The 23497-nt window shown below is 48.4% G+C and overlaps 1 protein-coding gene across 1 annotated transcript in view; it reads right to left on the bottom strand.

Moving 5' to 3' along the window:
- The window catches only part of LOC311328209 (folliculin-interacting protein 1-like), a gene marked incomplete at its 5' end in the record, with an annotated part of 32192 nt that overhangs the window by 5271 nt on the left and 3424 nt on the right, over positions 1-23497 (bottom strand). The window contains 6 exons of the mRNA XM_084462213.1: positions 6206-6238; positions 6284-6453; positions 7400-7546; positions 14576-14661; positions 20461-20662; positions 21661-21796. Coding sequence (XP_084318339.1) covers positions 6206-6238; positions 6284-6453; positions 7400-7546; positions 14576-14661; positions 20461-20662; positions 21661-21796 — 774 coding nt within the window. The remainder of the gene's footprint in view (positions 1-6205; positions 6239-6283; positions 6454-7399; positions 7547-14575; positions 14662-20460; positions 20663-21660; positions 21797-23497) is intronic.

The raw sequence follows: 23497 nt of genomic DNA, 5'->3' as shown, positions 1-23497 counted from the left end.
CACAGGTTACTGGGCTGGACACCAGGGAAACACACAGGTTACTGGGCGGGGCCCGACACGCAGGGGGAGAATATAAACACAGGTTACTGGGCTGGGCCCGGCATGCAGGGGGAGAATATAAACACAGGTTACTGGGCTGGGCCCGACACGCAGGGGGAGAATATAAACACAGGTTACTGGGCTGGGCCCGACATGCAGGGGGAGAATATAAACACACAGGTTACTGGGCGGGGCCCGACATGCAGGGGGAGAATATAAACACAGGTTACTGGGCTGGGCCCGACATGCAGGGGGAGAATATAAACACACAGGTTACTGGGCGGGGCCCGATATGCAGGGAGAATATAAACACAGGTTACTGGGCGGGGCCCGACATGCAGGGGGAGAATATAAACACAGGTTACTGGGCTGGGCCCGACATGCAGGGGGAGAATATAAACACACAGGTTACTGGGCGGGGCCCGACATGCAGGGGGAGAATAGAAACACACAGGTTACTGGGCGGGGCCCGACATGCAGGGGGAGAATATAAACACAGGTTACTGGGCTGGGCCCGACATGCAGGGGGAGAATAGAAACACAGGTTACTGGGCGGGGCCCCACATGCAGGGGGAGAATATAAACACAGGTTACTGGGCTGGGCCCGACATGCAGGGGGAGAATATAAACACACAGGTTACTGGGCGGGGCCCGACATGCAGGGGGAGAATATAAACACAGGTTACTGGGCTGGGCCCCACATGCAGGGGGAGAATATAAACACACAGGTTACTGGGCTGGGCCAGCATGCAGGGGGAGAATATAAACACAGTCAGACAAGCTTCAATACCTCGCCCCTCCACAGGGTCAGGGCGACTACGACAACGGCAGACAAGTTTAGAGACGTTTTAGAGGAGTAGGGCTGGGTATTGATTCGAATTTCAAGAATCGATTCGATTCCGATTCACAAGGTTCAGAATCGATTATCACGATTCAATTCGATTTGATTCAATATCGATTCGGTTAGTGTTACTAAAACCTGTTTTTTTGTTTTTTTTAGCTGTAACCTTAATTACATGACTGCCAAGTTATGCAACACATCAATACTAGGGCTGGGTATCGATACTGATTTCCAAAAATGAATGAATGAATGAATCATTGAATGAATTAATGAACTATTCATTCCTTCATTTATTCAGTCATTCATTAAATAAAAGATCGATTTTGGGATTCATGAATCGATTCTGAAACATTTGATTCAGAATCGATGAATCGATTTTTTAAACCCATCCCTATAGAGGAGCGTTCGGACCACTTCAGACCACCTCCTTATACAGTGTGGCACAATAGCCACCAGGAGGCGCCGTTGAGCAAGCAAACTCTATTCGTCTGGCAGTCGGCCTGTTTAGCCTATAACTGCCTATAGTTTAACCTCGTATATTCTTTGTATTATATAGTGTATATAATGTACATGGTATTGTGTATATGTGACGCACTCTATAGAAATGAGTGGGATGTCTCAATGGTTTATTCATGGGAAATGTGAAGTGAACCGTTTTGTCCGTTTGGGGCTTTTAACAGATTGTAATAAAACAAACCCTTGGCTTTCATAATATGTATCAATTATGACTCATTTTGACTGAGAAATATATATTATAAGTGTAGAAACAAGATGATTTTCTAGAAGGTTAGCAAACGTTAGGCTGCTGCTGCAGAGGAGGAAATGTAAACATTCTATTGAGCCTGCTTCCTGTTTCCTGTTTATGACCTGTCTGTTTCCTGTCTGTTTCCAGGTTATGACCTGTCTGTTTCCTGTCTGTTTCCAGGTTATGACCTGTCTGTTTCCTGTCTGTTTCCTGTCTGTTTCCTGGTTATGACCTGTCTGTTTCCAGGTTATGACCTGTCTGTTTCCTGTTTATGCCCTGTCTGTTTCCTGTCTGTTTCCAGGTTATGACCTGTCTGTTTCCAGGTTATGACCTGTCTGTTTCCAGGTTATGCCCCGTCTGTTTCCAGGTTATGACATGTCTGTTTCCAGGTTATGCCCCGTCTGTTTCCAGGTTATGACCTGTCTGTTTCCACGTGGACCCACCACCCGCGGGAGGAATTGTCGGGGTCGGGTGCGCTGCCAACTAGGTGGCGGTGAAGGCAGGGGGCACCAACGGACCGGACCCGGGCGGCAAAGGCTGGCTCTGGGGACATGGAACGTGACCTCGCTGGGGGGGAAGGAGCCGGAGCTTGTGAGGGAGGTAGAGCGATACCAAATACACCTGGTGGGGCTAACCTCCACGCACAGCACCGGCACCGGAACCAAACTCCTGGATAGGGGTTGGACCCTGTTCTTCTCCGGAGTTGCTCACGGTATGAGGCGTAAGGCAGGTGTGGCTATACTAGCTAGCCCCCAGCTGAGCGCCTCTGTGCTGGAGTTCACCCCAGTGGACGAGAGGGTCGCCTCCCTGCACCTTAGGACTGTGGGGGGGGGGACTCTGACTGTGGTTTGTGCTTATGCACCGAACAGCAGTTCAGAGTACTCAGCCTTCCTGCAGACCCTGAGTGGAGTCCTTTTGGGGGCTCCTGCAGGGGACTCCAGTGTCCTACTGGGGGACTTCAATGCACACATAGGCAATGATGGAGAAACTTGGAGGGGCGTGATTGGGCGGCATGGCCACCACGATCTGAACCCGAGTGGTGTTTTGTTGTTGGACTTCTGTGCTAGTCACGGTTTGTCCATAACAAACACCATGTTCGAACACAAGGATGCCCACAAGTACACCTGGCATCAGAACACCTTAGGCCGAAGGTCGATGATCGATTTCGTTATCGTATCATCTGATCTGAGGCCATGCGTTTTGGACACTCGGGTAAAGAGAGGGGCAGAGCTGTCCACTGATCACCATCTGGTGGTGAGCTGGTTTCGATGGCGGGGGAAACTTCTGGACAGACCTGGAAAACCCAAGCGTGTAGTGAGGGTGAACTGGGAACGTCTGGAGGAAGAGCCTGTCCGGAGAGATTTCAATTGCCACCTCCGGCGGAGCTTCTCAGGCATCCCTGTGGAGGTTGGGGACATCGAGCATGAGTGGTCGGTGTTCAAAGCCTCCATTGCTGAAGCTGCGGCTGGGAGCTGTGGCCTGAGGGCCATAGGTACCTCAAGGGGCGGTAACCCTCGGACACCGTGGTGGAAAGCGGTGGTGAGGGAAGCCGTCCGACTGAAGAAGGAGGCCTTCCGGGTTATGTTAGCCCGGGAGACCCCAGAAACAGTTGCAGGGTATCGACTGGCCCGGAGGGCTGCGGCTTTGGCCGTGACCAAGGCAAAGCAGCGGGTGTGGGAGGAGTTCGGTGAAACCATGGAGAAGGACTTTCGGTCGGCACCAAAGTGTTTCTGGAAGACCATCAGACACCTCAGGAAGGGAAAGCGGGGGACCATCCAAGCTGTATACAGCAAGGAGGGGACACTGCTGACCTCAACTGAGGAGCGTTGGAAGGAGCACTTTGAGGAACTCCTGAACCCGACTAACCCACCCTCTACGATCGAGGCAGAGCCGGAAGATGATGGGGGGTCGTCAATGTCCTTGGAGGAGGTCACTGAGGTAGTCAAACAACTCCACAGTGGCAGAGCCCCAGGGACTGATGAGATCCGTCCAGAAATGCTGAAGGCGCTGGGTGTAGAGGGGCTGTCTTGGTTGACACGCCTCTGTAACATTGCGTGGAAGTCTGGGTCAGTGCCGAAGGAGTGGCAGACTGGGGTGGTGGTCCCAACATTCAAAAAAGGGGACCTGAGGGTGTGTGCGAATTATAGAGGCATCACATTACTCAGCCTCCCAGGGAAAGTTTACTCCAAGGTGCTGGAAAGGAGGGTCCGGCCGATAGTCGAACCTCAGATCGAAGAGGAACAATGCGGATTTCGTCCTGGTCGTGGAACTACCGACCAGCTCTTCACTCTCGCAAGGATCTTGGAGGGGGCTTGGGAGTTTGCCCAACCTGTCTACATGTGTTTTGTGGACTTGAAGAAGGCTTACGACCGGGTCCCTCGAGAGGTCTTGTGGAGGGTTATGCGGGAGTATGGGGTGAGGGGGTCCCTACTTAGGGCCATCCAATCCCTGTACACCCAGAGCGAGAGCTGTGTCCGGGTCCTCGGCAGTAAGTCGTCTTCCTTTCCGGTGGGTGTTGGCCTCCGCCAGGGCTGCGCTTTGTCACCAATCCTGTTTGTGATTTTCATGGACAGGATATCGAGGCGTAGCCGGGGGGAGGTGGGTTTGCAGTTCGGTGAGCTGGGGATCACGTCGCTGCTTTTTGCAGATGATGTGGTCCTGATGGCATCAGCTGCCTGCAACCTCCAGCACTCTCTGGATAGGTTCGCAACTGAGTGTGAAGCGGCTGGGATGAGAATAAGCACTTCTAAATCTGAGGCCATGGTTCTCAGCAGGAAACCGGTGGCCTGTCCGCTCCGAGTAGGAAATGAGTCCTTACCCCAAGTGAAGGAGTTCAAGTATCTGGGGGTCTTGTTCACGAGTGAGGGAACCATGGAGAGGGAGTTTGGCCGGAGAATCGGAGCAGCTGGTGCGGTTCTGCAGTCGCTTTACCGCACTGTTGTGACGAAAAGAGCGCTGAGCCAAAAGGCAAAGCTCTCGATCTACCGGTCTATCTTCGTCCCCACCCTCACCTATGGTCATGAAGGATGGGTCATGACCGAAAGAACGAGATCACGGATACAAGCGGCCGAAATGAGTTTTCTCCGGAGGGTGGCTGGGGTCTCCCTGAGAGATCGGGTGAGAAGTTCAGTCATCCGGGAGAGACTCGGAGTAGAGCCGCTGATCCTTTGCGTCGAAAGGAGCCAGTTGAGGTGGTTCGGGCATCTAGTGAGGATGCCTCCTGGGCGCCTCCCTAGGGAGGTGTTCCAGGCGTGTCCGGCTGGGAGGAGGCCGCGGGGTGGATCCAGGACTAGGTGGCGGGACTATATCTCCGCACTGGCCTGTGAGCGGCTAAAGATTCCCCAGGCAGAGCTGGTTGATGCTGCTAGGGAAAGGGATGTCTGGGGCCCCCTGCTGGAGCTGCTGCCTCCGCGACCCGACCCTGGATAAGCGGATGAAGATGATGATGATGATGATGACCTGTCTGTTTCCAGGTTATGACCTGTCTGTTTCCAGGTTATGACCTGTCTGTTTCCAGGTTATGAACTGTCTGTTTCCAGGTTATGAACTGTCTGTTTCCAGGTTATGCCCTGTCTGTTTCCGGTATAAAAAGTTCACAAAATGGTGGCAACTCTGTCCTGTTCGTGTCGTTCACTCGCTAACGTTTGTCATTCAAACACTTCTGCAATTAATGGACTAATATCCATTCATGAACATAATGAAGGTCCATAGGCCCAATGGTGAATGAGAGTGAAAAGGATGTCTTCAATAGTGTAATTATCTCAAACATTTGAATAGATTTCCTCCCTGTCTACAACAAACAACGGCAACCAGATTGTCAGTGCTCTACTGCCCCTGGTGGTTGTGGGTTGTAATATTATTTTACTGCCACTTGTAGTTGCTCTGACCACGTGATCGGGACCACGTTTGGCTGACTGTTCCTTCCACATGACACTCAAACTTACATTAACTAAACATTTGCTTTTTACAAATTGTAATGTGTGTTTAAAAAGTGTGAGGAGTTAAATCTGGAAGAACCTGGGCGTGTTCTCCCACAGCGTAGTGACCTAATCCACCACCAGGGGGGGATGTTGTCCTACTTTTCATAGTTGGAGTATTCAGCTGATATCAAGTTTATATCTTAGCTAGCTGGGCCCAGAGGGGGTTGTGTGTGTGTGTGTGTGTGTGTGTGTGTGTGTGTGTGTTCTCACCTAGCTGTGCCCAGAGCGTGTTGTAGGGGTGTGTGTGTGTGTGTGTGTGTGTGTGTGTGTGTGTGTGTGTGTGTGTGTGTGTGTGTTCTCACCCAGCTGGGCCCAGAGCGGGTTGTAGGGGTGTGTGTGTGTGTGTGTGTGTGTTCTCACCCAGCTGGGCCCAGAGCAGGTTGTAGGGGTGTGTGTGTGTGTGTGTGTGTGTGTGTGTGTGTGTGTGTGTGTTCTCACCCAGCTGTGCCCAGAGAGGGTTGTAGGGGTGTGTGTGTGTGTGTGTGTGTGTGTGTGTGTGTGTGTGTGTGTGTGTGTTCTCACCCAGCTGGGCCCAGAGCGGGTTGTAGGGGTGTGTGTGTGTGTGTGTGTGTGTGTGTGTGTGTGTGTGTGTGTTCTCACCCAGCTGGGCCCAGAGCGGGTTGTAGGGGTGTGTGTGTGTGTGTGTGTGTGTGTGTGTGTGTGTGTGTGTGTTCTCACCCAGCTGTGCCCAGAGAGGGTTGTAGGGGTGTGTCTTGGCCAGCATGTCCACGCTCTGGGAGGAGTGCTTCTCCAGGAAGATCTTGATTGGCGGCTGCCCATTGGGCATCACCGTGGGAACCCAGGCCAGGTGATTGGTTAGGACGGCCGTCAGGAGGGCGGGGAGAAACCTGGGAGCCAGACACACGGGTCAAAGGTCAAGGGGAGCAGAACAGGCATTGGGGGGGGGCGTTTTTTGGTCTTATGGCCGCTCCCTATTACTACTGATTACAAAAAGGCTGGGAGGGTAAAAAACAAGCAGAACTCTCTCATAGTTTCTGTCAGACGAGCGCGTCTCTCTCTGGTCTCTCTCTGGCCTCTCTCTGGCCTCTCTCTGGCCTCTCTCTGGTCTCTCTCTGGCCTCTCTCTGGTCTCTCTCTCTCTGGTCTCTCTCTGGTCTCTCTCTGGTCTCTCTCTGGTCTCTCTCTGGTCTCTCTCTCTGGTCTCTCTCTGGTCTCTCTCTGGTCTCTCTCTCTGGTCTCTCTCTCTGGTCTCTCTCTGGTCTCTCTCTGGCCTCTCTCTGGTCTCTCTCTCTCTGGTCTCTCTCTGGTCTCTCTCTGGTCTCTCTCTCTGGTCTCTCTCTGGTCTCTCTCTGGTCTCTCTCTCTGGTCTCTCTCTGGTCTCTCTCTGGTCTCTCTCTGGTCTCTCTCTGGTCTCTCTCTGGTCTCTCTCTCTGGTCTCTCTCTGGTCTCTCTCTCTCTGGTCTCTCTCTGGTCTCTCTCTGGTCTCTCTCTGGTCGTGAGTCACTTCTCCTCCACGGACCACTTCCCTATTCCTGTCTCATGACTCACAGGCTGGTGGAGGGTGAGTCATGTGCAACAAATGTGGTGTGTGAGTGTGAGTGTGTGTGTGTGTGTGTGTGTGTGTGTGAGTGTATGATGTATGTGTGTGTGCGCGTGCGTGATGTGTGTGTGTGTTGTGTGTGTGTGTGTGTGTGTATGTTGTGTGTGTGTGATGTGTCTGTGTGTGTGTATGTTGTGTGTGTGTGTTTGTGTGTGTGTGTGTGTGTGTGTGTGTGCACGTGTATGATGTGTGTGTGTGTGTGTGAGTGTGTGTACCAGGTGAGCGGGCTCTTACTGGTTCTTGGAGGCTTGCTCTATGAGCAGGGACAGCTCCCTCATGAACTCCCCACACAGCTGGTTCTTCTCCGGGGCCCCGGACATCATGGTGAGCCAGACGGGCTCGGCCACGCGGGGCATGGTGTACAGGTCACAGATGGTCGTCCTGTCGGGACCAGGAGGTCTGGGTCAGATATACGCATCACACACTTCAGCGTACGCATGTTAGTGGGGGGGCGGCTGTAGCTCAGTTGGTAGAGCGGGTCGTTCAGTGATCGAAGGGTCAGCGGTTCGAATCCCAGCTCCGACTGTCCACATGTCGAAGTGTCCTTGAGCAAGACACCTAACCCCAAATTGCTCCCAATGAGCAGGTTAGCACCTTGCATGGCAGCTACCGCCATTGGTGTGTGAATGTGTGTGTGAATGGGTGAATGAGAGGCCATTGTAAAGCGCTTTGAGTGCCGCTAAGGTGGAAAAGCGCTATATAAGTGCAGTCCATTTACCATTTACCATTTACCATTTACCATTTGAGCGTACTTATGTTAGTTTCATTTCATGTTATTGTTTAGTTTAACGAGGACAGCGCACAATTAAAAGGCAATTGCACCAGAATTAGCAGCTGCTAAATTACACCCATAGTCCCTGGGCTGATGGATTAAGCCATACGATTTAAAATACACATTACATAACATCATAACATTTCAACATCATTACAAACTTAAGTAGTATAACATGCATGCCTACAAAAACAATACAATATTTACCACAGTTTCACTGCCCTATTGATTGTATTGTGGTGGGTAACCTAAATCAAGCCTAGTCTATTTGAGGGTATTTTGCAGATAGTATTTGCCCCAGGTCTGGTTGGGGGGCGAGGCAGGGGGCAGGACAGGGGGGTGATTGTCTGAGGGTGAACAACAGGTCTCCAGTTCTCTGGGCGCAGAGGTCAGAGGTCAGAGGGAGACCCTCATTCTCCATTCAGCGTCTGGACATTCCTCCAGCTGGCTACCGCCTTGGGCAGAGGGCCAGGGGCTGACACACACACACACGCGCTCACACACACACACACGCTCACACACGCTCACACACACACACACGCTCACACACACACACCACACACACACACACACACACACACACACAGACACACACACACACACACACACACACACACACGCTCACACACACACACACACACACGCGCTGGGGGAATCTCTCAGGACTCAGGAATGTCCCTAACTGGGCGTTCACCGCTGGTGTGAGGCCTCTACTGTACGCTGAGGACAACAAGAGCGTCTTCATCTGGTCTCTCTTCTCTCTCTGTGTCAGCTGCTCTCTAACTGATCTCTCTCTGCGTCAGCTGCTCTCTAACTGATCTCTCTCTGCGTCAGCTGCTCTCTAACTGATCTCTCTCTGCGTTAGGGCTGGGAGTCCGAACTTCGGGATTCGAATATAATTCGAATATTGACAGAAATACTGGTATTCGAACGAATATTAGGCAGCCCTTAATATTCGAACCTGTTATAGGCATAATTTTTTGTAAATGTGTTGGCTAGCAAACGTTGCTTTTGATTCAGATTCAGAGGGTTTTTTTCACGCCTGGTGAAGTTGCAATCGCGAGCTCATTAGCAAGGCTATTGGACACCTGGGCTCCTGTAGGAGGTGACGTTAGTTAGCACGCGTTCCAGGCAACCCGTAACTCGTGTTTTTCCGACCTCCTACACGTGAAAATGCTCTGGAATGGCAGTCAAACCCGTAACTTCCCACCCGTGAACTCGTACAGATCGATGTAGGCTACTGCCATTCCAGAGCATTTTCACGTGTAGGACGTCGGAAAAACACGAGTTACGGGTTGCCTGGAACGCACCATAAACCCAAGCATGTAGTCATGCCTAAACACTGACTAAACTCTTAGTTGCTACTAGTTAGTCGCATATTAGTTTGGTGTCTAATTTCGGTTGCACCACGGCAATTTAGGCGTTGTCTTAACTAGTAACTACTAACTAGTTACTAAAAAATAGTCGTTGTATGACTGTGACGGCAGGATCCAAATAGCCAATCGGTAAGCAAGTAAAAATGTAAACAAGGAGGTTGATCGCCCTTACCCAGCCCTTACCAAGGAGCTTGGGCCGTGTCCCAATGTCCATATTACATACTATATAGTACATACTGCAACTCGCCTACTACATGCGATTTAGTACATACCTGTACTACTCCACGAAAACATGTTTAGTATGCGAGATAAATGAAGCATGCTTCACGAGTCATCCAGTGAAAGCGACGGGCTCCGGCTCACAACAATATTGAGCTAGCCAGGCATTTGAGTTGGTCATCCAACACGCTCGATCCTCACCTTTCTGTATAATCCCAACTGTGAAATGGATGTGATAATAGTCCACAAAATATTCTTCCTTTGCCTCGTTTAGCACCAGCTGCAACTCTCCTCCAAATGCATTATCTCCGTTAGCAAGGCTAACGTTGCACTCGGTAGCTTGTGCTTATTATTATTATTATTATTATTATTGGGGTTGGTGCTTGTGCAGTGGAGGGGTTCTTTTGGGGGAGTTGGAGCCGTTGGATTGTTATGCTTAAATGATCCTAGCCAGCTAGTTTGATAACCTTCTTTGATTCAGACATAGCGTAGGCTGCCTGGTACCGTCCACTGACCAGTTGCTGGTTAACTATGAGGCAGGATCCCAGCCGACCGTTGCTTCCCCCCAACCCGCAACGGAGGGTTATCAGCTGGGCTGGGACTCCCCTCGCAGTTAATCTTGATATAACTAAGACATCTGATAAAAAAATCATTCTGAAAACATCATTGCTTATCGATATTGCCTATGATACAATGCCCACTAGTGGACAGAATGTGCACAACTTTATTTTAAAACCTAGGTAGGTCTTTCTGTAAGAATTTAATGGTAAAAAATATTATTAATAATAATTCGAATATATTCGAATATTATTATTAATAAATAAACGAACTTCGAATATGATTTTTGGGCAAAAGTCCCAGCCCTACTCTGCGTCAGCTGCTCTCTAACTGATGGATCAAACTCTTCTCTCTCTGCGTCAGCTGCTCTCTAACTGATCTCTCTCTGCGTCAGCTGCTCTCTAACTGATCTCTCTCTGCCTCAGCTGCTCTCTAACTGATCTCTCTCTGCGTCAGCTGCTCTCTAACTGATCTCTCTCTGCGTCAGCTGCTCTCTAACTGATCTCTCTCTGTCTCAGCTCCTCTCTAACTGATCTCTCTCTGCCTCAGCTGCTCTCTAACTGATCTCTCTCTGAGTCAGCTCCTCTCTAACTGATCTCTCTCTGCGTCAGCTGCTCTCTAACTGAGGGATCAAACTCTTCTCTCTCTGCGTCAGCTGCTCTCTAACTGATCTCTCTCTGCGTCAGCTGCTCTCTAACTGATCTCTCTCTGCGTCAGCTGCTCTCTAACTGATCTCTCTCTGCGTCAGCTGCTCTCTAACGGATCTCTCTCTGCGTCAGCTGCTCTCTAACTGATCTCTCTCTGCGTCAGCTGCTCTCTAACTGATCTCTCTCTGCGTCAGCTGCTCTCTAACTGATCTCTCTCTGCGTCAGCTGCTCTCTAACTGATCTCTCTCTGCGTCAGCTGCTCTCTAACGGATCTCTCTCTGCGTCAGCTGCTCTCTAACTGAGGGATCAAACTCTTCTCTCTGCGTCAGCTGCTCTCTAACTGATCTCTCTCTGCGTCAGCTGCTCTCTAACTGAGGGATCAAACTCTTCTCTCTGCGTCAGCTGCTCTCTAACTGATCTCTCTCTGCCTCAGCTGCTCTCTAACTGATCTCTCTCTGCGTCAGCTGCTCTCTAACTGATCTCTCTCTGCCTCAGCTGCTCTCTAACTGATCTCTCTCTGCCTCAGCTGCTCTCTAACTGAGGGATCAAACTCTTCTCTCTCTGCGTCAGCTGCTCTCTAACTGATCTCTCTCTGCCTCAGCTGCTCTCTAACTGAGGGATCATGACTGATTATTTGTTTGCCCAGGGACTGCGGGTGGAAATTAGCTGTTTAGCTATAACCTTGTACAGTGCATCTCTCCCTATTCTATAGGGTAAATGTCTACTGTACCTTGTCCCTGTCTAAAAAATAAATAAAAATCAATCAATCAATGACCAGGATTTCCTTCAGTCTCTTCCATCCTTTACTAGCTCACTTCTTCCTTTTCTCAACCCAGCGACGCCGCAAACAGATTCACATCTCTTTTTTCAAGTGAGTCCAAAGCAAGAAAAGCCACAGTCTGCATTCGTTCGCCACAGAATTCTCCCGAGGAACCTTCACAACAAACCGCCTCACGCGTTCAGCATGCGTTCAGCTCTGCTGTAGCGACCTTTAACCTCTCCGTCATCATCCAATGGGAATCAACACCTTCAGGGCCTCCAGGAACCCAACATGAACCTGCAGCTCAGGTTCCCAGACTGACAGCTAGGGAGGCGGCCGGACCATTTACTCACCCTGTAAAACCCCTGCTGCTCACAAAACACACTCATTCATTCAGGTTTTTCTTGAATTTGTCACCCGTCTATGTGTGTGTGTGTGTGTGTGTGTGTGTGTGTGTGTAAAAGATAGACCCTCTAATAGTTGTACTAGCTGTAGTAGTAATCTCAGTCACAAGAAAACAATTCACCCTAATTTTTCTCAGAACCACAGAGCGTAGGCGGTTCCTCAGTCTACTGCCAGTGAGACTACTTCTGGGTTCTGGACCTGGTTCTGGTTCTGAGCACTGGGTCTGCTGCCTGCCCGGCTCCTAATAAAAGCAGCCCAGAGGGTCTCAGCTGGGGCCCACAGCGTTGCTAACCCCCTCGCTCTCTGCTCCTCCATGGTTGAAACGGCTACTGGAGTCGGAGCGCCCTCCTCCCTAAAGACCCCTAAAGACCACCCTCCTCCCTAAAGACCACCCTCCTCCCTAAAGACCACCCTCCTCCCTAAAGACCACCCTCCTCCCTAAAGACCACCCTCCTCCCTAAAGACCACCCTCCTCCCTGAAGTCCCATGAAGACCACCCTTCCGTCTCATTGAAACCCTAACGGCGGACACCAAAATGGACCAGCTATATTTGGAGGAAGCTAGTGTGAGATATAAAACATATCTGTGTGTCCCATCATGCAACAGCATTCCTGCTGCTGGCACTCACGTGTTATTTACTATTCTGGACACCCAGGCTGCCCACTTGGGTTTCTACTCAGTAGAATCAGGTTGCCATGGCAGTGTGCCAGGGGGCATATGACTGCAGCGGTGAAAAGCCTTCAGATACACACACACACACACACACACACGCACACACACACACACACACACACACACACACACACACACACCAGACGAGCGCTCACGCTCTGTACAGGCACATATCATCTGCACACACACACACACACACACACACGCTGCCCACTCTGCAGTGGTAAGAGGGAGGGCGTCCCAGCATGCATTTCACCCTGGGTGGAGCCTACCTCTGCCGTCGTTGATAGGGCAAACTCTCTCTCTCCTTCAAGACCTTCCTCTCCCTCCCTCTACCTCCGCTCCCCTCTCTCTCTGCCTACTCCACAGATTATTAATGAGCTTATTTTGGCTCAGGGTGTGTGAACTAGGTGTGTGTGTGTGTGTGTGTGTGTGTGTGTGTGTTTCTGCTATGACCACTGCCACTGTTAGGAAGGTCAGAGGCAGTGGGAATCATGCCACACCAACCGATGTGTGGATTAATGACCGGCTGCTCTGACCCTACACAGCTAAGAACATCCTGGATGTGGAGTATAGACTTCTACTTCCACTAAAACCTCTACTTCCACTAAAACCTCTCCTTCCACTAAAACCTCTCCTTCCACTAAAACCTCTCTTTCCACTAAAACCTCTCCTTCCACTAAAACCTCTCCTTCCACTAAAACCTCTCATTCCACTAAAACCTCTCATTCCACTAAAACCTCTCCTTCCACTAAAACCTCTCCTTCCACTAAAACCTCTCACTCCACTAAAACCTCTCCTTCCACTAAAACCTCTCACTCCACTAAAACCTCTCCTTCCACTAAAACCTCTCCTTCCACTAAAACCTCTACTTCCACTAAAACCTCTCCTTCCACTAAAACCTCTCCTTCCACTAAAACCTCTCCTTCCACTAAAACCTCTCACTCCACTAAAACCTCTCACTCCACTAAAACCTCTCACTCCACTAAAACCTCTCCTTCCACTAAAACCTCTCCTTCCACTAAAACCTCTCACTCCACTAAAACCTCTCCTTCCACTAAAACCTCTCACTCCACTAAAACCTCTCACTCCACTAAAACCTCTCACTCCACTAAAACCTCTCCTTCCACTAAAACCTCTCCTTCCACTAAAACCTCTCCTTCCACTAAAACCTCTCACTCCACTAAAACCTCTCCTTCCACTAAAACCTCTCCTTCCACTAAAACCTCTCCTTCCACTAAAACCTCTCCTTCCACTAAAACCTCTCCTTCCACTAAAACCTCTCCTTCCACTAAAACCTCTCCTTCCACTAAAACCTCTCCTTCTACTAAAACCTCTCCTTCCACTAAAACCTCTCCTTCCACTAAAACCTCTCCTTCCACTAAAACCTCTCCTTCCATAAAACCTCTCACTCCACTAAAACCTCTCTTTCCACTAAAACCTCTCCTTCCACTAAAACCTCTCTTTCCACTAAAACCTCTCCTTCCACTAAAACCTCTCCTTCTACTAAAACCTCTCTTTCCACTAAAACCTCTCCTTCCACTAAAAACTCTCCTTCCACTAAAACCTCTCCTTCCACTAAAACCTCTCCTTCCACTAAAACCTCTCCTTCCACTAAAACCTCTCACTCCACTAAAACCTCTCACTCCACTAAAACCTCTCCTTCCACTAAAAACTCTCCTTCCACTAAAACCTCTCTTTCCACAAAAAACTCACTTCCACTAAAACCTCTCCTTCTACTAAAAACTCTTCCACTAAAAACTCTAATTCCACTAAAACCTCTCCTAACCCTAACCCTAACCCACCCTCACCCTTCCATTGCTCAACTCTTCCTCTTTCCCTTTAAACACTTAACATACAGATACAGTTTCAACAAATCATTCAGGAACCTAAATTTAACCTCGTTCTCCCTTCCTTCTTTCCATCTTAGCTTGACAGCCTGACCCGTGTGTGTGTGTGTGTGTGTGTGTGTGTGTGTGTGTGTGTGTGTGTGAGTCTCACCTGAACTCGTTGAGCCCGTCCACCATGCGGCTGTAAGCCAGGGCTCTCTGACTGGCATCAGCTGATCTCCGGCTCATCTTCATGGCCTTGGATGTGAAAACAACACATACAGTATATACTTAGAATGGGTGAGGGGAACCTCCTCCAGTGACAACACGATGACAGGAACCCACACCAGCAGGCAGGAACCCACACCAGTAGGCAGGAACACACCCCAGCAGGCAGAAACACACCCCAGCTCAGCAGCCATGGACGGCAGGCACTCTCTACCCTCTCTCTCTCTTGAGAGTTCAAACCCCACAGAGATAGAATAGAGCAAAAGGTTAGGTTGCTTTATTTAAAATGGGCCATAGGGAATCAGTCATACAGCCGTATGCTACATAATCTGTGTGTGAGCCTGTGTGTGTGTGTGTGTGTGTACATAGCCTAAATGAACCTCACTAAACATGTCATCGCAGATTATTAACATGTAATCTAATATTCAAAATATTGAATGCATTTATTAGAAGCCTAGGCTATAGCCCCCAAGCCTCTATGGCATTTCTTACTTGGTGTAATATTCTAGCCTATAGCCGACTGACGGATGACTACAGAATATTATCATCTATGATACCGCTGAGATGCACGTTGGTCTGAGTGCATTTCCTCACGGCCAAGTTACCTCAGAATCTCTGCTTTTTTTCTGTTTCTTGGTGAAGTGATTGTGTCACTCATTGGCTCTGTGATCATAATACCCTCGCGATCAAGGCTACACCTTTTTAAAAGCCCTGGATCATGTCATGTTTACAAAATATTGACGCGATTACGAAACGGACTGCCAGGGACCAGCATGTTGGATCGCTTGTGAGTAGGTCTGTAGCACCCGATAATGTAATAATCAACCGATAATGTAATAACGCCTGATAATGTAATAAAAGTTTGACTTAAGTCCATCGAAAATGTAATAAAACCTGATAATGTAATAACTTAACCAATAATGTAATAAAATGTACTGACTGATAATGTAATACCATTTTTCTGATAATGTAATACCTTATTACATTATTGGTCAAGTTATTACATTATCAGGTGGGTCTTTTTTTTTCAAAACTGGTAATGTAATACTTTACTGATAATGTACTAATTTAAAAAGTGAATGAATAATACTGTTAGGGTACTTTGTGGTATACTTTGGCGTACGCTGTGGTACTTGTGGTATACTTTGGTGTGTCTCATGATACTTTGCAGTATACTTTGGGGTGCTTTGAGGTACTTTGTGGTATACTTTGGGGTACTCTGTGGTATACTTTGCAGTACTTTGCAGTACTTTGTGGTATACTTTGGGGTACACAGCAATACTTTGCAGTACTCTGCAGTATACTTTGGGGTACTTTGCGGTACTCTGCGGAATACTTTGAGGTACTTTGTGGTGTGCTTTGGAGTACTTTGCGGTACTTAGTGGTATACTTTGTGGTACTTTGTAGTACTTTGCAGTACTTTGTGGTATACTTTGGGGTACACAGCAATACTTTGCAGTACTCTGCAGTATACTTTGGGGTACTTTGAGGTACTTTGCGGTACTCTGCGGAATACTTTGAGGTACTTTGTGGTGTGCTTTGGAGTACTTTGCAGTACTTAGTGGTATACTTTGGGGTACTTTGTAGTACTTTGCAGTACTTTGTGGTATACTTTGGGGTACACAGCAATACTTTGCAGTACTCTGCAGTATACTTTGGGGTACTTTGAGGTACTTTGTGGTACTCTGCGGAATACTTTGAGGTACTTTGTGGTGTGCTTTGGAGTACTTTGTGGTACTTGTGGTATACTTTGGGGTACTCTGTGGTATACTTTGCAGTACTTTGCAGTACTTTGTGGTATACTTTGTGGTACACAGCAAATATTTTGCAGTACTCTGCAGTATACTTTGGGGTACTTTGATATTTTGCAGTAGTTTGCAGTAAACGTTGGGGTACTTTGCGGTACTTAACGGAATACTTTGAGGTACTTTGTAGTCTGCTTTGGAGTACTTTGCGGTACTCTGCAGTACTTTGCAGTAAGCTTTGGGTACTTTGCGTTATACTTTGGAGTACTTTGAAGTACTTTGTGCTATACATTGAGGTACTTACCCATACTTTGCAGTAATGTGTGGTAATTTGTGGTATACAGAGGTACTTTTCAGTATGCTTTTGGGTACTTTGTGGTACTTTGCTGTATACGTTGGGGTACTTTGCTGTATACTTTGTAGTACTTTGCGCTATACTTTGGAGTACTTTGTGGTATACTTTGGAGTACTTTGAGATACTTAGTGATTAGTAGGGCCCTTCAAAAATGGGTTCAGTATTTTATCTTAGCCTATATAGTAGGAGACAGGAACTGATTTAATTCTATGAATTGAAAGCAAAGTGTATGAGGCAAATTATGTGAGGCTGCTGTCCATCGACTATATTTCAGATTGCAATACCATAACTCCCCATACTCATCTCCAAACGCAGGATGGAGATTGGAGATTAAACCCTTCCTGCACAGGTGGATCCTCAACTTCCTGACGGGCAGACCTCAGGGGGCGAGAGTGGGCATCATTTTCTCTCACCCTAAACACTGGAGAAAGTCACCCTCTCACCCTCAACACTGGGCTGTTTCATATCCTCTGTACAAACACGACTGCATAGTTACCTACAATTCCAGCTCAATTATCAATTCACTGATGACACAGCTGCGGTAGGCCTGATCTCCAACAATAATGAGAAGGCCTACTTGGAGGAGGTGGCATGCCAAACTAAATGTTGTCAGGACAACAACCTCCACCTGAACGTCAGTAAGATAATGGAGATGCTAGTGGACTACAGCAGGAAGCAGGAAGAGGAAAGTGATTCTAGTGGACTAGCAGGAAGCAGGAGCGGCCAATTGCCTGAACAGCAGTAGGACCCCTGTGGAGACAGTGTATTTACAAGTACAGTATATTGATGTACAGATCACTAGACATGGACAACAAACATCCCTGCATATGCATGATTGAGAGCGTGTCTGACTGAGAACATCAACACTACCAACATGCTATGGAAGCAACACCATGCAGGACAAGTCACTGTAGAGAGTGTTTGGTCAGCAGAACATATCTCCCACACCTCCAGGACATCGACACACGGGGCTGCAGGACCAAGGTCAGGAGAATGTTGAAACATCCCAGCCACCCGGACAACAGCCTCTTCTCTCTGCTCAGGTACTGCCCACTGAAGAAGATCAACTCACAGAGGCTCAGAAGAAGCTTCTACCTTCAGACCATCCACATCCGGAATGAGTTCACTCTGCTCATCTCTGTCCTTAACTCAGTACTATACTCTGCACAACAGCACTGTATATTTATACCTGCTAGATTATAAAAATCTACATTCTGTAAATAAACGTGAATATACATACATTTACTCTCTCTAGATCCATATGTATACTTCTCTATTTAGGTGAACTGTCCAATTTCATATGTCATCTCAGCTCATTTTATTTCATTCCATTAATAAATATTTTATATTTTGGACTTGGTTTACATATTTATATGTTTGGTGTGTATAGTACGTTTCTCCTTTTTACTTTGCCTAGTGTACATATTTAGCAGCTAGTGGAAACATCACTGCTCATTGTCAGGGTATGTTGCATGTTACCGATAAAACTTTGACTTGAATATGCTATGTTTACTCCTTCACCCTCTAAGTTCCCTAGATCATACAACATATTTTTATGCAATATTCGATGCATACTCTCTACTTTTCTTTGACTTTGTGGATGATAAGGGGAAATTTCATTGATCTTTACTTTAAGCTACTGCATGAGTTCCCTCAGCACCTTGGTCATTTTGGATTACTGTATGAGGACCATGTTTAATATAAATGTGGTTGTTTGTTTGGCTATTTCATTGCTACCTTTCCCTGTCAGCTGCTTAAGCCAGAAATATCTACTGAAGATGTCTGGCACCATTAGAATATATCTTTATGTGGCTTTGCCATACCATACTTTCCATATTCATATCTACAAGATCAATCTGGTGTCTGGTCTGGACATCCTTGATTAGCTTCAGGATGGGCTTGTCCACAAATCTGGCCTGAAGGTGCTGGTACTGTCTGGATTTATAGAGTAGGCCTACCTTAAATTCTGTCCTCACTAATTCTGTCCTCATTAATGTAATGCCTGTGTAGGCTAGTGCAATTATGATTTTTAAAACATCTATGGCTATCCGAAAAACTGGAATAACATGATAAAAAGTTTGTATAAACAAACGGGCAATGTGGCACTGAATGTCAGTTATTGTGTGCACCTCATTGCTTTTCCCCATAAACACATCTTCAGACCTCACTTCCATCCATTTGTCTCATGTGCTCTGGAGAGGTAGGTGACGTGAGGATAAAGGGTAGTTCATGCTAATAAGAAGTTGGTATGGTATTGCAATCTGAAATATAGTCAATTGATAGCAGCTCTTAACTATAGTTGATGAACAGCAGCCTCACATAATTTGCCTCATACACTTTGCTTTCAATTCATATTATTAAATCTATGTCTTAAATTAAATCCTGTCTCCTACTATATAGGTTAAGATAAAATACTGAACCCCTTTTTGAAGGGCCCTACTAATCACCAAGTACCTCAAAGTACTCCAAAGTATACCACAAAGTACCGCAAAGTACTCCAAAGTAAAGCGCAAAGTACTGCAAAATATTGCAAAATACCAAAGTACCCCGAAGTATACAGCAAAGTACCCCAAAGTATACAGCAAAGTAGTACCTCAATGTATACCACAAAGTACCCCAAAGTATACTGCAAAGTACCCAAAGTTTACTGCAAAGTACTGCAAAGTACTACAAAGTACCCCAAAGTATACCACTAAGTACCGCAAAGTACTCCAAAGCACACCACAAAGTACCTCAAAGTATTCCGCAGAGTACCGCAAAGTACCTCAAAGTACCCCAAAGTATACTGCAGAGTACTGCAAAGTATTGCTGTGTACCCCAAGTATACCACAAAGTACTGCAAAGTACTACAAAGTACCCCAAAGTATACCACTAAGTACCGCAAAGTACTCCAAAGCACACCACAAAGTACCTCAAAGTATTCCGCAGAGTACCTCAAAGTACCCCAAAGTATACTGCAGAGTACTGCAAAGTATTGCTGTGTACCCCAAAGTATACCACAAAGTACTGCAAAGTACTGAAAAGTATACCACAGAGTACCCCAAAGTATACCACAAAGTACCTCAAAGCACCCCAAAGTATTACTGCAATGTATCATGAGACACACCAAAGTATACCACAAGTACCACAAAGTAGGCTAAAGTATACCACAAAGTACCCTTACAGTATTATTCATTCACTTTTTAAATTATTACATTATCAGTCAAGTATTACATTACCAGTTTTGAAAAAAAAAGACCCACCTGATAATGTAATAACTTGACCAATAATGTAATAAGGTATTACATTATCAGAAAAATGGTATTACATTATCAGTCAGGACTTTTTATTACATTATTGGTTAAGTTATTACATTATCAGGTTTTATTACATTTTCGATGGACTTAAGTCAAACTTTTATTACATTATCAGGCGTTATTACATTATCGGTTGATTATTACATTATCGGGTGCTACAAGGTCTTAACGAGGTCTTAGCGACTTAGAAGTCGGAAGTCCTCTTGACTGCCTCTAACTTCTCCTGGACTTAGGAGCTGTTTTTAAGCGTTAAAACCCTTTGTGAAATACTCTTATCCCCCCCGAAAACAAATTATGAGCGACACACCCATTCTTTTTAGGAGTTGCTCCTAAAACGGGAAGTTAGGACTAACTTTTAGCCTTAAAACGAGCCCAGATCTCTTATTTCAAGGAGGCTGAGCTGGTTTGGTACCCAGTGTTGGCCGAGTCTCACCTGCTCGATGGAGCTCTTCAGCTTGTTCATGTGACTCTCGAAGAGCGGGAAGTGGGAGAAGAAGAAGTCCTGGAACTTGCTGCTCTCCTCCTCGCTCTGCGACAGCAGGAAGATGACCCCGATGGCGATCTTCTTCTTCCTGGCCACGCCCAGATTCGGACCGCCACTCTCATCAGACATGTTGAAGCTCTCCTCTACTGACCTGATGAGTAGAGTAGAGAATGAGTAAGGTAGACGCCAGTAAAGCACACTACTAGAGTTAAGAGGAGTACAGTAAAGGTACAGTAAAGACAAGTAGAGTAGAAAGGATAGAGAAGAGTACAGTAGAGAAGGGTAGAATGGCACTAGATGAAGTGCAACAGTTAAGTGGGGTCAAGAGATGTGTGTGTTTGTGTGTGGGTGTGTGTGTGTGAGGGCGTGTGTGTGTGTGAGTGTGTGTGTGTGTGTGTGTGTGTGTGTGTGGTGTACAGTGGCAGCTATCTGTGTTTCCAGCTGTCTGTGGTCTCAGTATCATGTCCAGTCATCTCTCTCTCTCTGGTCTCTCTCTGGTCTCTCTCTCTCTCTGGTCTCTCTCTCTCTGGTCTCTCTCTGGTCTCTCTCTCTCTGGTCTCTCTCTCTCTCTGGTCTCTCTCTCTGGTCTCTCTCTCACCCACCCTGAACCCTCCTCGTTACCCAGCTGCCCTCGGGAATCTAAGCAAGTCCTGCAAGGACACACACACACACACACAGGAGGCCCCGCCGAGGATTGTGTGTGTGTGTGTGTGTGTGTGTGTGTGTGTGTGTGTGAGCGGGCGAGTCTCACCAGCGGGGGAAGACCCCGTTCTCCAGGCTGGTGGTGGAGGTGTGTGTGAGCGTGTGTGTGGGTGTGTGTGTGTGTGAGCGTGTGTGTGGGTGTGTGTGTGTGTGTGAGTGGGCGAGTCTCACCAGCGGGGGAAGACCCCGTTCTCCAGGCTGGTGGTGTGTGTGTGAGTGTGTGTGTGTGTGTGTGTGTGTGTGAGTGTGTGAGCGTGTGGGCGAGTCTCACCAGCGGGGGAAGACCCCGTTCTCCAGGCTGGTGGTGTGTGTGTGAGTGTGTGTGAGTGTGTGTGTGTGTGAGCGAGTCTCACCAGCGGGGGAAGACCCCGTTCTCCAGGCTGGTGGTGTGTGTGTGTGTGTGTGTGTGTGTGTGTGTGTGTGTGTGAGCGTGTGGGCGAGTCTCACCAGCGGGGGAAGACCCCGTTCTCCAGGCTGGTGGTCTGGCTGCGTAGCCAGCGTCTCTGGTAGCTACTGGCACAGCTGCTGGTGAGGGAGGAGCCAGGGGACGGGAACGGCGTGATGAGCAGAGAGCTCAGAGAGGCTGGGGAGAGAGAGAGAGAGAGAGAGAGAGAGAGAGAGAGAGAGAGGGATGAACCACCAGGAGAGAGAGAGAGAGAGAGAGAGGGATGAACCACCAGGGAGAGAGAGAGACAGAGAGAGAGAGAGGGAGAGAGAGAGAGAGAGACAGAGAGAGGGAGAGAGAGAGAGAGAGAGAGAGAGAGAGAGAGAGAGAGATGAACCACCGGGAGAGAGAGAGATGAACCGCCGGGAGAGAGAGAGAAAGCAGAGAGTAGGGAGGGTGAGTCAGAGAGAGAGAACAGCAGAGGGGGAGAGAGAGAGAGCAGAGGGAGAGAGAGAGAGAGAGCAGAGGGAGAGAGTAGGGAGGGTGAGTCAGAGAGAGAGAACAGCAGAGGGAGAGAGAGAGAGAGAGAGAGAGCAGAGGGAGAGGGTAGGGAGGGTGAGTCAGAGAGAGAGAACAGCAGAGGGAGAGGGAGAGAGAGCAGAGGGAGAGAGAGAGAGCAGAGGGAGAGAGAGAGAGAACAGCAGAGGGAGAGAGAGAGAGAGCAGAGGGAGAGAGAGAGAGATTAGAGGGAGAGCGTAGGGAGGGTGAGTCAGAGAGCTGACTCATTCAGAACGGTCTCATAGCTGACCTCCACAGCACTGACCACGCTTCCTACTCTCTCCCTGACCACAGCACTGCTCTGATCTGCCTGTCTGTCTGTCTACCCCCCCTGCCTGCCTGTCTGTCTGTCTGTCTGTCTACCCCCCCCCCCGTCTGCCTGCCTGTCTGTCTCTTCTTTCTGTCTGCCTGCCTGGTTGCCTGTTTGTCTGTTCTTTCTGTCTGTCTGTTCATTTTGCCTGTCTGTCTGTCTGTCTGCTGCATAGCTCATCCTGGGAGGGTGAATATGAGCTCACAGTCACATGCTGTCACAGGGGAAGCTGCTGGCTGCTCACCAAGTACGTCTGCTGGGCTAGACTCCACCACTGATACACAGACCAGCACTGGGGTGAGGCTGGGCTAGGCTAGGCTAGGCTTGGGTTAGGGGCTGGGGTTAGGGGGGTGGGGCTAGCCCAGGTTGGGGCGGGGCTGGGGTTAGGGGGGGCGGGGCTAGCCCAGGTTGGGACAGGTGCCTCTGCACTCGCTTATCAATGGACTCAAGCCAAGTGAGTACGTGAGAACTATGATAAGGGACATGAGGAGAGACAGGAGGAGGGGAGGAGGGGAGAAGGAGGGGAGGGGAAGAGGAGGAGGAGGAGAGGAGGGGAGGAGGAGGAGTGGAGGAGTGGGGGGCCTGAATTAGAACTAGTAGCGGCTTTTGGTAGTTGCTATATTTAAGCCTCTACATGTGATGGTGTTCTACAGGAGAGGCGGAGCCTGTCATGCCAGCCAATCAGGTTCCACTGCTCAGGGTCAGGGTTCACTCAGGGTCAGGGTTCACTCAGGGTTTTCCCACCAGGGCTGCGTTCCGAATCGCATACTTCTACTTCTTACTACCAGTACCTACTACAGCTGCCCTTAGAAAGTACGTACTTTGCAAGCAGTAGGCATCCAATTGGGACATACTACCTTGTCATAACATTGCGCCTTGAGATTTGCCCACATCCGTCGCTGTCCATAACGCGACATTCGTCTACAGCTGTCACGACTCGCACATGTGACGCACATTTCCGCTGCGCAAAGGATTGTGGGTCAGAATAGCCAGAAAAGCCTGCTGGCGTGCATACTGCAAAATACGACCGG

The sequence above is a fragment of the Borostomias antarcticus genome (assembly GCF_949987555.1).
Source record: "Borostomias antarcticus genome assembly, contig: scaffold_307, whole genome shotgun sequence".
Taxonomy (NCBI): domain Eukaryota; kingdom Metazoa; phylum Chordata; class Actinopteri; order Stomiiformes; family Stomiidae; genus Borostomias; species Borostomias antarcticus.
Note: the sequence above shows the minus strand (reverse complement) of the source record. Positions and strands in the feature narration are given on the sequence as shown.